General features: G+C 38.3%; 2 protein-coding genes across 2 annotated transcripts; one reads left to right on the top strand and one right to left on the bottom strand.

Moving 5' to 3' along the window:
* Positions 1-3,749: 3,749 nt before the first annotated feature.
* LOC103983089 (GATA transcription factor 2) lies at positions 3,750-5,317 on the top strand. Its single transcript, XM_009400249.3, has 2 exons — positions 3,750-4,146; positions 4,402-5,317. The coding sequence occupies exons 1-2, from the start codon at positions 4,084-4,086 to the stop codon at positions 5,041-5,043; spliced, it is 705 nt and encodes a 234-aa protein (XP_009398524.2). The 5' UTR covers positions 3,750-4,083; the 3' UTR covers positions 5,044-5,317.
* Positions 5,318-6,482: 1,165 nt separating this feature from the next.
* LOC103983090 (YTH domain-containing protein ECT4) lies at positions 6,483-10,962 on the bottom strand. The gene is made up of 9 exons (XM_009400250.3): positions 10,776-10,962; positions 10,141-10,217; positions 9,879-10,035; positions 9,541-9,617; positions 8,820-9,377; positions 7,908-8,480; positions 7,612-7,824; positions 7,392-7,538; positions 6,483-7,094 (listed from the first exon to the last, which is right to left on the bottom strand). Exons 1-9 carry the CDS (start codon positions 10,807-10,809, stop codon positions 6,843-6,845), a joined length of 2,088 nt encoding a protein of 695 aa, XP_009398525.2. The 5' UTR covers positions 10,810-10,962; the 3' UTR covers positions 6,483-6,842.
* Positions 10,963-12,370: the final 1,408 nt, after the last annotated feature.

The raw sequence follows: 12,370 nt of genomic DNA, 5'->3' as shown, positions 1-12,370 counted from the left end.
ATTACAATTGCCTAGGTTAGATATGCTATGATACTTTATCTTGCGCTTCATTCAGGCAATTGAGAAGTACATTTCAATAGGTTCAACAGCAGATCTCCTGCAATGTAATTCGAAGTTCATCTTGTATGTTCTACTAGAAGTAGAGCAGGTATCCCACTTAGACACTAGTGTTTCTTATCTTATAGGAAAAGAAGATGATTTCAGTTATTGTAAAACAAATGATACAAAATTTTATATTTTATATTTTCATTGGGCTGCCTGGCTGAAGGAAGCCAAGGAAATGTGAGTGATGACTAAGAACCACTGAACTATACTTATGGAACTCAGGGTATGGACCTTTTTAACCTCTCCGTAATTTGGTAAAGATGTATGAAGTGTACTTCTCCATCTTATGTGCTAGGCTGCTAGCTAAAGCAGAGATGTCATTGTTCTTATATTAAGTAAATTTTTCCTTCAATAGTTATATGTCACACTCATTAGTTCCTTTTTACAATGCTCCACATCTCCTACATTATTATGGTCACAACAAATATCTGACTTTATCAGCAAAAGTAAATCATCTTATCATGTGGTGTAAATACATCTTAATTCAGTTGGAGACATCTTTAGGCAGTTTTCTCAAATTGTTAGATTATGCCTAGCTGCATATCAAAGGAGGTTCAAGGTTTCCCTGTGAACAAAGTTGTGTGTTAGATTTTCTTGCAGTATCTTGTTGGGCCTAAAATGAAGACTTGTAAATGACTCATGTTGCATAAATGACATCACTAAGATATTTTTGTGCATGAAACCCATTTATTATTACTGCAGAATGACAGCTGTAAACATTGGTATGATTATTATTCATCAGAAAGATGTTCTGGAATTTGGATGATGTTATAAATATACAGATGTAGTGAACTATTAGTATCACATTATATAGTGCTGCACCTCATCAGATGAATATTAACATAAAAAGTGACCTTACTTTAAGGTGAAACAATAGGTGCAAAATTTAAGATGATATCAGTGAGGAAGGTCACGTACTTGAATGTCCACGACATGCACTTATGTTTCTTTTCCATTTAATTCAACTGGCATGCTTTGGGCTTGAGTCATTATTGCTGTGGTAGCTCTTTATCTCGAAAACCCACTTATCATTTAAAATCTATCTGTTTGCTCATTTTAGCAAGTGACCAATAACTAGTCTTCTGTAATCAATTTGATGGATAAATTACCATTGGCATGCATCCATTGAAGTACACTTATTACTCTGTTTCCAAGAGTACAAGTGTTTTAGAACAGTGTTCAAAGAGAGTTTTCAATGGTGGCCTTGACTTGTTGACTTTGTATTGAAGGATCCCTTTGAGAAAGATTTCAACAGTATGTGATCTATCCAAATAGGTCCACTTCAGATTTGGCTATGATTTGTGCTGGTATGTGACTCGCTTCCTGCCTTCATAGGTTGGGTTCTCCTCTATATGGGGAAATTCCCTGCTTGGAGTACAATTATTATGGTATTCTAGTTGTCCAGCATGTCACCAAGTCATTTTCCATCCCAAAGAGCAATTGGTAGATGCTTTCATATTGTTTCCAGCTTGGCTAGTGGCATGAGCTCTATTCATGATGATTATAGTAGAACAAGCAAACTTGCATGCCAGCCAGCCATCACCACTACAAGAATAGCACAAACTTCAGATGGTTTCAGGCACTGACAGTGACAAAGTACATATTGTTAAGAGTTGCTGTCATCTGGTTTTATAATAATTACAATATAAGAAATAAGGTAGCATACAAGTTATTACACATTTCCAACAGATAGCATTTCTGTACTTCCCAATTGACAAAGCCAATGCATTTTGAACTTGGGACTTGACAATATTTATTTGTTAAGTTTGTTTCGACTGCATCGCATTATGATGAGAGGCTTTTGATGCTTATTTCATGCTGCAATCCACTCTATGATTCACTTGATACTAGTTTTTGAATTGCAAGATTCGTCATGTGAGATTGACTGACATTATCCAAATCGTAGATTGACTGAAGTTTGCGTTGGCCCCAATTGGCCGTGTTACATGTTTTTAATGCGTTGTTGAAACTTTTCTCATATTCTTTGTGTCTTTTGTGCAGGTCACTGCATGTACACGATGTAACTCGAGGAAGGGGCTGAAAACCTTAGAAGCAAATAATGAAGTTGGTTAAAGTTTAAAGAGTAGAAATGAAACTATTTTTACTTGCGGAATAGCTATGAACATACTTGTGGATCCTTTCCTTGGCCACTGGTGGATCAGAAATGTGCTCTTCAATCACTATCGCAGGATGCCCTTGACATCAGCTGCTACAAAGTTGCTGAAGATGAGAAAAGGAGTGCTACAGATTGAACGGTGGCTCCGGTACCTTTCAAAGACAAGTCCATGGTCATGCCATTAGTAACTCACATTGCTTGACTGGTTGCCTTTTAAGGCCTTTGAATTATATCCTCACCCCACCATGTATTTTCATGAAAAGATTACCAAAAATCTTTTGGTGTCATGACAAATCCTGTACATAATATCCCAAACATGATAATCCACAGTATTTTGTTTGTTGGCTCTAAGTACAAGGAACAAGCTCTTTTTCACTGTTCAGATTCAATCATTGTTAGTATTGGTTGGATTCTGTCAGATGCTTTTTCACTTCTTTATAATGTATGAATGTGTGGGATCAAAAATCTTATAGTTGCCTCTGGTAATTTCTTATTCTTGGTTGCTTGAGCAGATAGATGTCCAAGTTATCAAAGGACAACACAATGAAAATGAGGTGAAACAAGCTAATTATCACTACAACAAGGCCAAAAACCTGCCCCTTGTTGGCTACCCACATGATGCTGAGATAAGCTTGAGAGAGGGAGCAAAGACAGCTGTGCTCAGTTGGAAGTGATGGGATTCTCCATTTGTGGAGCCTCTGAAAGTAAAACAACAACAAAGCTTTCAAACTTGAGTTATTGCAGCAACTCAGAGAGGGTCCCAAAAGTCTCTCCTTCCTCAATTCATATTCATACAAGTTAAGCAAAGCCAGAATCTATGTTGTCATATCTTGAAAGATAAAAAAACTTTAGATTAACTGCTTTGGGACAGTAATTTAGGCTTAATAAGTTAATTATTCAATTATTTTCATCAGATGATGTTATAATAAAATTTTCTTTTGGAAAGCTCATGATGAGGCTATAAGATATATCATGACTTAGAGCCACAATTAAATTAGTTTATATGTGCATCATGTCAAATATTAAATAAAAAATATAATATCTAGTTTAATCTCAAATAAAAAAATATAAATAATGTAGATGAATTTATAAGAGATAAATGAGTCTATTACCTCAAACAGTTTAGGTTGATGATTGAAACTTAAAGTTATTGAATTAGTTATCTTATCGGATCGGATCGTGGCATATATTACTCTATACATCCATCGAGATATTTATCGAGACACCTTGGTCTTACCGATATTTGAGACCTTGACTCTAAATTCGATTAATCTGATCAGTAGTAGTTGAAACCATAATCACAATATCATTGAAGTGAACTGTAATGAAAGATTGCCACACATTGATACAGTGGTCAAGATCTTGTGATTATTAATGTGTGGGGTTACGTCTAAGCATCTAAACACCCACCCACCCCATTTACCACCATATAAAAGAAAGTCTTGCGGTGAGACTTTGGATCCACAGGGGAATAAGATATAAGATGGTGGACATATCGATCACTCACTCTCATGGTTCAAATTTTGAAAGGGTGGAGAGGGATGCATGTCCTGTTACGAAGTGGAGGGAGACTGCTTCGGGTGGGTGTGTGTGTGTGTGTGTGTTGTGTGAAAGAGACCGTCGGTGTGTAGCTTTGGTTGCATCATTCGGTCTCTGCCGACAAAACAACAAGGAGATAAAGAGGAGGAGCAAAGAGGGCGGCAGCTGTTGCTTGTCCCTCCCTCATAGCAATCTATCTATGCATCTTTAAAGATCATCACCACCTCACTTGGTCTCCTCCTCTTCCTCTTCTTCTTTCCCTCCTCTTTTTGGTTCCTTAAACCTCCCACTGCTTCCTGTTTTGGTGGGCTGCACAGTATATAATGGACGCCTCCAAGAATTCCTCCTCTGCTGCCACTTCTTTGTTGGGGGACTTCACTCCAGGGGTGAGCTCAGCTGTTCTTTCGTGTGTATAGTGGAAAGATGATCAGAGGTTTTTGCTACAATTTTCAGTTCTTCACCGAGTCCTCTTCATCTATTGTTTGTGTTCTTGAATGAGATCAAGAAAATAATATTTTCGAGTTCTGAAAAGCTTCTGCTCTCTTCGTTTTGTTCTCAAGGTTCTCCTTGTACTCGCCATCCATCTTCCTTCAAACTGACACTGGAATTGCTCGTCTTGTTCTCGATGTTGTCGCATGCAGGAAGGAGGAGAGGATGGAAGCCTGGAATGGCTGTCCATATATGTGGAGGACTGCCTCTCGAGCGCTGCCACATCCTACACCACTTTTGACCCACTTCCAGCTTCAGCACCCCCGCAAACCCCAAATCCCAAGCCTGCCTTCAAAAGCCTCGCAGTCCAAGCCAAGGCCAGGACCAAAAGAAGAAGAAGAATCACCCCCGGAAACCTCTCCATCGGCACCTGCTCAACCTTCCATCTCACTTCCTCAGACCCACCCCTCCTCCACCAGGCCCACTGGCTTGCAGAAAGTGAGCTCATCCTCCCTAAAAAGGAGGAAGAGGATAAGACACCAACACCAGCTCTGGGTGGTGGTGGTGGTGGAGGAGGAGGTGGTGGTGGTGGAGGAGAGGAGAAGTTGGGAAAGGAGGGAGTGCATCCGAGGAGGTGCACTCACTGCCTGTCACAAAAGACACCACAGTGGCGGGCAGGGCCATTGGGACCCAAAACCCTCTGCAATGCATGTGGTGTGAGATTCAAGTCAGGGAGACTGCTCCCCGAGTACAGGCCAGCAAAGAGCCCTACTTTTGTGAGCTACAAGCACTCCAACTCACACAAGAAGGTGATGATGATGAGGACGGCTTTACTGTCTTCCAATCCCAATTGAGGTCATCATTGTTTTTTACATGGTGGGAAAAGAAAAGGATTGGTGGTCATATGCCAACTTATATTGTAAATCTTTATGTTTTGCTCTCTGAAACCCCTCCTTTTTGTTAAGCCTATATATATGATGGTTTGAGTGTAGCCATCACTGTCCTTTGAGCATATTGTGTCAATGTTGCAAGCTACTACTCTTTCAAGTTCTCCAGCACGCCTTGTCATATTCTAATCATGTAAGTTGCAGAATGTAATGGAAGTGCTTGGATAGATTAATGAGAGTATCAGCAAGAAAATTTCCTGTGAGAACAATAATTTGAGGGTTACACTTACTGTATTTGATTATGATTGGAATAGGAAAAGCAAGTATGATAGATGAGAGAGGGAGAAAAGTATAATCTCAATCCAGAAAGAAATTTTAGTTCTTATTATTATTATTATTATTATTATTATTATTATTATATATACACACACATGTAAATGGCAGGTGAAGTTTGGAATGGTATCACACTATTCAATAGCTGATAGAAATAAACTTTCCAATATTGTATATATATACAATCTCCTATGGTTTATCTTCATCAGAATGATGTTAAAAGTCAAATTGAGATTAACACCCTCTAAAAAATATAGAAAAAAAATGAGAAATGAAATAATTGATGAAAATAATTTTTTAAAGGTATATAGGTATTTAAATGTTTAGTATTTTAAAATCTAATGATGACGACATATACCAAAGAAATATTTGAAAATATCTATGTGAAAAATTAAAATAACCAATATTGGAATTTAGATACGTGTAAGAAACCCTCTTAAAGAATTTATACATTTAGTAGTTTTTTCCCCAAAGAAAGAAACTGTATTGCTTGATTAATCCATAAGCATTTACATATTTAGTACTAATTTGGATATTTAGTAGCTCTAAGAGAGACTGTTTACACTATTAAGGAATGTACTGTCGACCCCATCTTCGGACATCCAACACACCGAAACAAACATTCCCTCATCAAACAATGATAATAAAGAAAATATGCCTTATGACTTAAAACACATTTGTCAAGGAGTAAATATAATATCTCGAAGAAACATTTGTCACCCCCAAAAACTAAAAAATAATAAAAAAGTGGCAGAGAAAACCTCCACTTGATTTCTGACAATCCTCATTCACCACAAAAAGATCAGAATGTAAATTGGTGCTCCGAAGAGTTAGCTTTGATACTCGAACTGAAAGAAAACTCGAACTGAAAGAAAAGAATGACTTCAGTAGTAAGAGCAGACAAATTTTCCATAAAAGGCTGCTTTGATCTTCACAAAGTAGAAATACTGCTTTTGGATGGGTTCTTATACAAATAATCACCTGGAACCCACGAACATATGGACGACTTGAAAGATACTTTTAATGAAGATCAACTCAGATTTTCAAGTGCTACAGAAGAAAGACAGAGAAAACACAAGAAATGTCTGCCACCATGATATTCCAAGCCACGACTAAGTAAAGAGATTCTTGCAAAAGCAAAGAAAAGCAGAAATACACCATTGGGAACACAAATAACAGGTTGATTGCCTCATAACACCTATGAACCCCAATCACCAATCTCCTACCTTAAGGGACAGCTAGAAAAAAGGAAAAACAAACTCAAATCGATATTAAACTGCGACAGGGAAACTACTGCTTTGCTACAAACCTTAAGCATACATGTCAGCCCGATGCCTCGCAGACAATTTCCATTATGTTCTTTCTTAGCCTTCCTAAGCAGTTCATGCTCAGCCAGCCAATAACTGCAGCTGCTCAAAGATGGGTCCATTAACCTAGCAGCAGTTGGCAACACCATTAGCCACAACCCACTTCTCAGTCACTGGTTTAGCATCCTTTGGAGCAACACCAGCTACTGCAGCTAAGCCATTCTTTTCTGATAGCACATGTTCACCAAGTGCAAGCCCAACCTGGGCAGATTCTTTCTTCAAAACTGTAACCACTTCCAGTGGCTTTTGCAACCCAGGCTTCCCATTCGAAGCATCCTTGTCTTTCTCGCCAAATTCCACCATTTTTCCATCCATGAACTGAAATAAAAATAATAATAAGCACGGATAAGGGTAACTTGATCATAAAAGAAACAAGAATAACCAAGTAGTTCAGAAGAGCCATTCAGTGTCCTAGCACTTCTACCAAACAAATTGGAGCATAATTAATAGGCATTGAGGCAGGATTGCAAACATTTAATTATTACTGTGATCAAATTTGAACATTGTGAAATGGATATATCTAAGAACAGTATATGTCATGGCATTATTATGCCTTGTAACATGCAAAAGAACCACAGTATAACATAACTCTGAAGATGTAGAATCTGAACATGCCTTTTTCTGAAGCTGCTGTTGCTTGGTTCTCTTTTCTTGCATCACCTTCTGACGGGTTTCATAGAAATCAAAATCATCCAAAATGCATGTCTTGCTCGCATGCTCCTTGAACAGCTTAAGCAGTTGAAGACCTTGGTCAAGCTTCACCTGAAGTAATAAGCATATATTGGAATGATTAAAATTGAGGTTCCAAATAGTTAACAATGAAAAGTTTCCTCACCTCCTGAGTGTCTCTACTGTTTGTCACCGGTTTGTTGTCATTATTCTCCAACGTTATATGCTTTAGAATGTTATTGGGTACATCCTTTACAATATGCCACTTGACAGGAAAATAACCAACCCACTTATCCTGCTGCCAGTAATCCAACGTTTTGTTAAAATCAACTGGACCTACCATTTCGGCAACACCAACAAACTGTCCACTTGTGTTGACCTATAAATTAACATAAAAAATCAGAAAACCCATAAAATAACATTAAAGGAAAGCAGATGTTAAGATTATAAACTAATACTTACAGAGAAAAACAGGAAGACTGGGCATCCACTTGTCTTCTCCTTAGATTCCTGATAAGCAGCATCAAGCTTCTTGTTCCCATGAGGAGTGCTAGCCCAGACATTATATTTGATACTCTTGTGAATATCATCCTCACTGTATGATTTAATGATGAAAAACTTAGCCTCCGAGTATGTTTCAGGGAAGTCTGACTTATTGTATTGATCTCTTTCAGGAATCACAGCAGAATCCTGAATATTTACATTTGCAGGAAGGCTCTGTCCCCTCACTGCAAGAGTAATAGTAGGTCCAAACCCCTTCTGGTTTCTGAATCGACCAGACCTTGGTCCTTTATTGAGCTCACTCAGCCCATCCAAGTTCTCGTTACCATAACCATAGAATCCATTGCTCCGGCCCCTCGGCTTATACTTGCTATCCACAGACATCCCCCATCTTCCATTCATTCTGGAGTCATACATGCTTGAGTAAAAACTCTGACCACTTCTGAAACCATTTGCATGTTGACCATACATTCGATGGTTAGGATACATCTTGTTCACCATTCCAGCACCTGCTGGTCTTGGGGCATGCATTCCCTGGCAAAAAAATGTAAGTGTATGACGGTAAAACAGTGTCCAGCAAGAAAGCCAGACCAGAGAACTAGAAGAGTTATTCCAACCAGACGTTCATAAAGAGTGTAAAGGTTCAGTAATAGCTCCCTGCTCTCAGCAAGCAAGTTTGTAATTTCAATGTTTAGGTTGTTACATAAAGCATGCATAAAGTCATTAACATGTATCCTCGCACATAAGGCATTACCTCAGCAAAATGTACCAATATTTCAATTAACAGAGATGACAGTATTAACTCTTAATAAACAACAATGAGATCAATAAACAGGTAAGACAATGTTAACTCTTAATTTGGATCCCACATACCATGAGCTGAGGAAGGGGACGAAGGTTCTGATTTCTTGTAGAAGAGACAGTATTAGCTGTTGTTGGTCTCTGTTGTCCATCAGGAAACATCAGGCTATCATACCACGGAACAGGCGACCACATACCATCAAAACCAAATCTTGGATCCTGATAGCCAGAAGAAGGATGCCCACCAGGAAACGCACCTTTACCAAGTGAGCCATTCGAATTCAACGATGAGTTCTGTTGGCTTGGTTTTAGTTTTGCTGATCCATTGTTGCCATTTGTGCTTGCCTTAACTGTTTCATTTGAATCAGATTTGGTTGTATCCACTGGAATAGATGGGAGGCTGGCAGCAGTAGATGTAGAAACCTCCCTTTTAGAACTAGGGGTTTGGCTTGTAGTGTCTGGTGCGCTGGTGGCTGTGGGTGGCTGGTAATATGTAGCTGGAAACTGGTAATGTTGGTGTCCATATAACTGACCATTGTGCCCCAATGTCGGAACTGGGGAACCAGGAGAAGGATATGGACCATATGGAGCATAACCATATCCATGATGATACATGTCCCCATAAACTCCCTGCCAAAAATTATGGAATGCTATCAAAACCTTGCTCTTATGAACACACAAATCTCAAACAGAAGGCTGAGACTTGCAAAGCAACTTATAAATATCAAGTTTACAAATTAATCCAACGGATGATAATCATTGAAGAACAGCAAGTAGAGTCAACACATCTTACAGGTGGAGGCACCTCCACTCCATCAGAGTTAACATATCTAGGGTAATCCTCCCACTCCGCCATTGATCCATCATAACCTGAAAATTTTCAATTGTAATTAGGTGACTCCTCTATAAGAAACTAAAAAACTTGGTCAGCTAAACAGTTACCATGGCTAAAACAAAATCTCTGATACATCCACATGAAGAGTCATGAAGAAACAAACATACATCAATCAGGTGTATTTACAGCACGTTACATGCAACGAGCAAAACTTTTGACCAAAAAGATGATGTGGAATCACAAATAACTCGATAATTCTTGAAACCACATACAACGAGAAGCTGGAATCAATTTACCTCCATAGTAGAAAGATGGAGTGTATCCGTTGGGTACGTAACACATGCCCGCATCCATATGCTCCTGAAGAAGAGGCGTCAGAGATCGTTCATATGTTGGGATCGGCGCAATTGGTGCTTCCCCACCATTTGCTGAACCATACTGAACTCCAGAAAGCTGTTGGATGAATTCAAAGTGCATAAGTACTATCTCTTTCCCAATTAAGAACCTACATACACAACATGATGTACAACAAATAATTGGCAGAATCAATAAAGCTACCTTCTTTTTGACCTCTGAGGAATCATTACTCTTGTTAGCAGTATCCAACGACAGCTTCTGTATCAGATCTGTAGCCTCTGTGACATATTAATGAAGGAATAACAGTATTTACTGAAAACTTCAGTATAACCTAATAGGACATAACCCAAAGCATAACAGCAACAAAGTCTTAAGAACCCCTTGAAAAATCTCCGGATCGCGTGAGTAAAACTCTGCATAGTTTGAAATCGACTTAAATTACTAATCAATCAGCCAAGTTCATTGCTTCACGAGCTTAACATAGCGAAACCAAAGTGTAAAATCTCCCGATAAATTATACAACACATAAACAAGGCAGGAAAACACTACCGGACAGTACCGGTGCCATAGTTCAAAATCTCATTTTGACGACCCTAAACACACTAATCGAAGCAAAAGCCCACAGGAGCAGCGTTCACCAGGCTTTAGCCATCCGATCCGAGCATAAACCCCAACGAAAACCCTGAAAAATCTAAAATAGCGGAGCAAAATCACTCTTTACGCAAATAAACGAATCGGAGAACAACCGAACAAGTAGATCCGGTCAGAGAAGGCCGAAATCAAAGCGAAAACTGATGAGAAACAACGAATCGACTCCCCAGTCGACGGAAGGATACGGTCAGCAGAAGGAGGGGTGGCCACGGTCGCCATGGTCGGATCTGAAGGTGGTCGAGTAGCTGGAGTAGCGGGCGATTCCAGAAACGATCCGACGGCCCAAACCCCGGAGAGGGCGGATGTGGGGAGGAGAAACCCTAGAAGAGAGAGGAGGAAGAGGGCGCCGCCACGGGAGCGAGGGAGAGAGGGTTCGGGTCTTGACGAGAAGTCAATAAAATAGCAACCCTGCGCTGCCCCCGCCACGCGAGCCTAATTCTCACTCGCACGTGTTCGTTTCAACTCGATTTGCGAACCTTGCTAGATATTGGTTTAGAGATACTGCAGGACCCATGGGGCCCAGTATTGTTGTCTATTCGTCGCACAGGTAAGAAAAGCGGGTGGATAACGTTATGGAAAGTCTTATCCCTCTTTCCTTCTAATTCTAGATCTATAAACAACTAAAAAATATTCAATAAAAAATGATTCATAATATAAACTAAAATAGATACAGTTTTACTACAAAAATATGATGTTAGGAATAGTATTTTCTAGGAGGAAAATTCAAAATTTTCTAATCTTTTTATTTTTTTAACCAAAGTTGAGGTTTGCTTTTTTATAAGGTCAAGTTGTTCCCACATTTACATGGGAGTGAAAAAAACTGAAAAGAAAAAAAAAATGCAATAGCCAAAAGACAGAATTTTTATATCAGAAATGCTCTTTTTTTTTTGTTATTTTCTTTCACTATTAAAATTAATTGGTTTAGTAGTAAATGAGTGTTACTAAAACTTAAAGTTCTGATGACCACATAAAATACATGAAATTTCTGGTTAATTGGAAGTTTTGTGATTATGAAATCATTCCTATGACCATAAGGGTCTTCCTTAGGCAATATATTAATTTACTTAACATATTTTTATTTATCTATCATGGAGGATGATTGAAAAGCTTCTTTTGAAATATGATGAGAACCCACTTATACCATGGGTAACACTTTGACCTATGACTAGAGGTTGACAAGCTTCTTAAAATAATCTCCTTATATAATTTTTATTAGATCTTCTTTTTGGTATTTTTCAGACCAAAATCCTTCTTTATTTACCACAATTTTCGCACTTAATATTCATCATTATGAAATCATAATCATTGTGTAGCTTAATTCTGAGTTCATTTTCCTTATTTGTCAATTTCAAAACATTACATGGAATTTGACTCTTTCTTTTGATAGAAAACAATCATACAGTGATTTTGACTTTTTTTTAAAAGGGGATTTTTGGGCTATCATCACTTTTTTTTTCCTTTTTTAATGTTTGGAATGAATGAAAATTAGTTGACTTACATAATTATTCTAAAACTTATAACAAAATAGTCTTGGCACATTTTCTTCCTCTAAATTAAAATAGAGAGAGAGATAGAGAGAGAGATATATATATTTAAAAGATTTTGTTGATTGAATTATTTTAGGAGATCCTTTTTTTCAAGGAAAAAAAAGATTATGAACTGAATAATTTATATGAACATTATTTGTGGCAGGTGGGCATGTCACAATCCAAGTATAGGAATTTTAGATGTGGTGGAATGGCTCAATTGGAGACAAACCACGAGTCAAAATAGGACGCTA

This window comes from Musa acuminata, chromosome BXJ3-4 (assembly GCF_036884655.1).
Source record: "Musa acuminata AAA Group cultivar baxijiao chromosome BXJ3-4, Cavendish_Baxijiao_AAA, whole genome shotgun sequence".
NCBI lineage: Eukaryota > Viridiplantae > Streptophyta > Magnoliopsida > Zingiberales > Musaceae > Musa > Musa acuminata.
Note: the sequence above shows the minus strand (reverse complement) of the source record. Positions and strands in the feature narration are given on the sequence as shown.

Excerpts from the sequence above, each read along its gene's own strand:
- LOC103983089 (XM_009400249.3), top strand. The coding sequence starts at position 4,084 with ATGGACGCCTCCAAGAATTCCTCCTCTGCTGCCACTTCTTTGTTGGGG. Across the intron at positions 4,147-4,401 it reads TGGGGGACTTCACTCCAGGG|GAAGGAGGAGAGGATGGAAG; the intron begins GTGAGCTCAGCT and ends TGTCGCATGCAG.
- LOC103983090 (XM_009400250.3), bottom strand. The coding sequence starts at position 10,809 with ATGGCGACCGTGGCCACCCCTCCTTCTGCTGACC. Across the intron at positions 10,218-10,775 it reads CACCCCTCCTTCTGCTGACC|AGGCTACAGATCTGATACAG; the intron begins GTATCCTTCCGT and ends AATATGTCACAG. Across the intron at positions 7,095-7,391 it reads AACAGCAGCTTCAGAAAAAG|TTCATGGATGGAAAAATGGT; the intron begins GCATGTTCAGAT and ends TTTTTATTTCAG.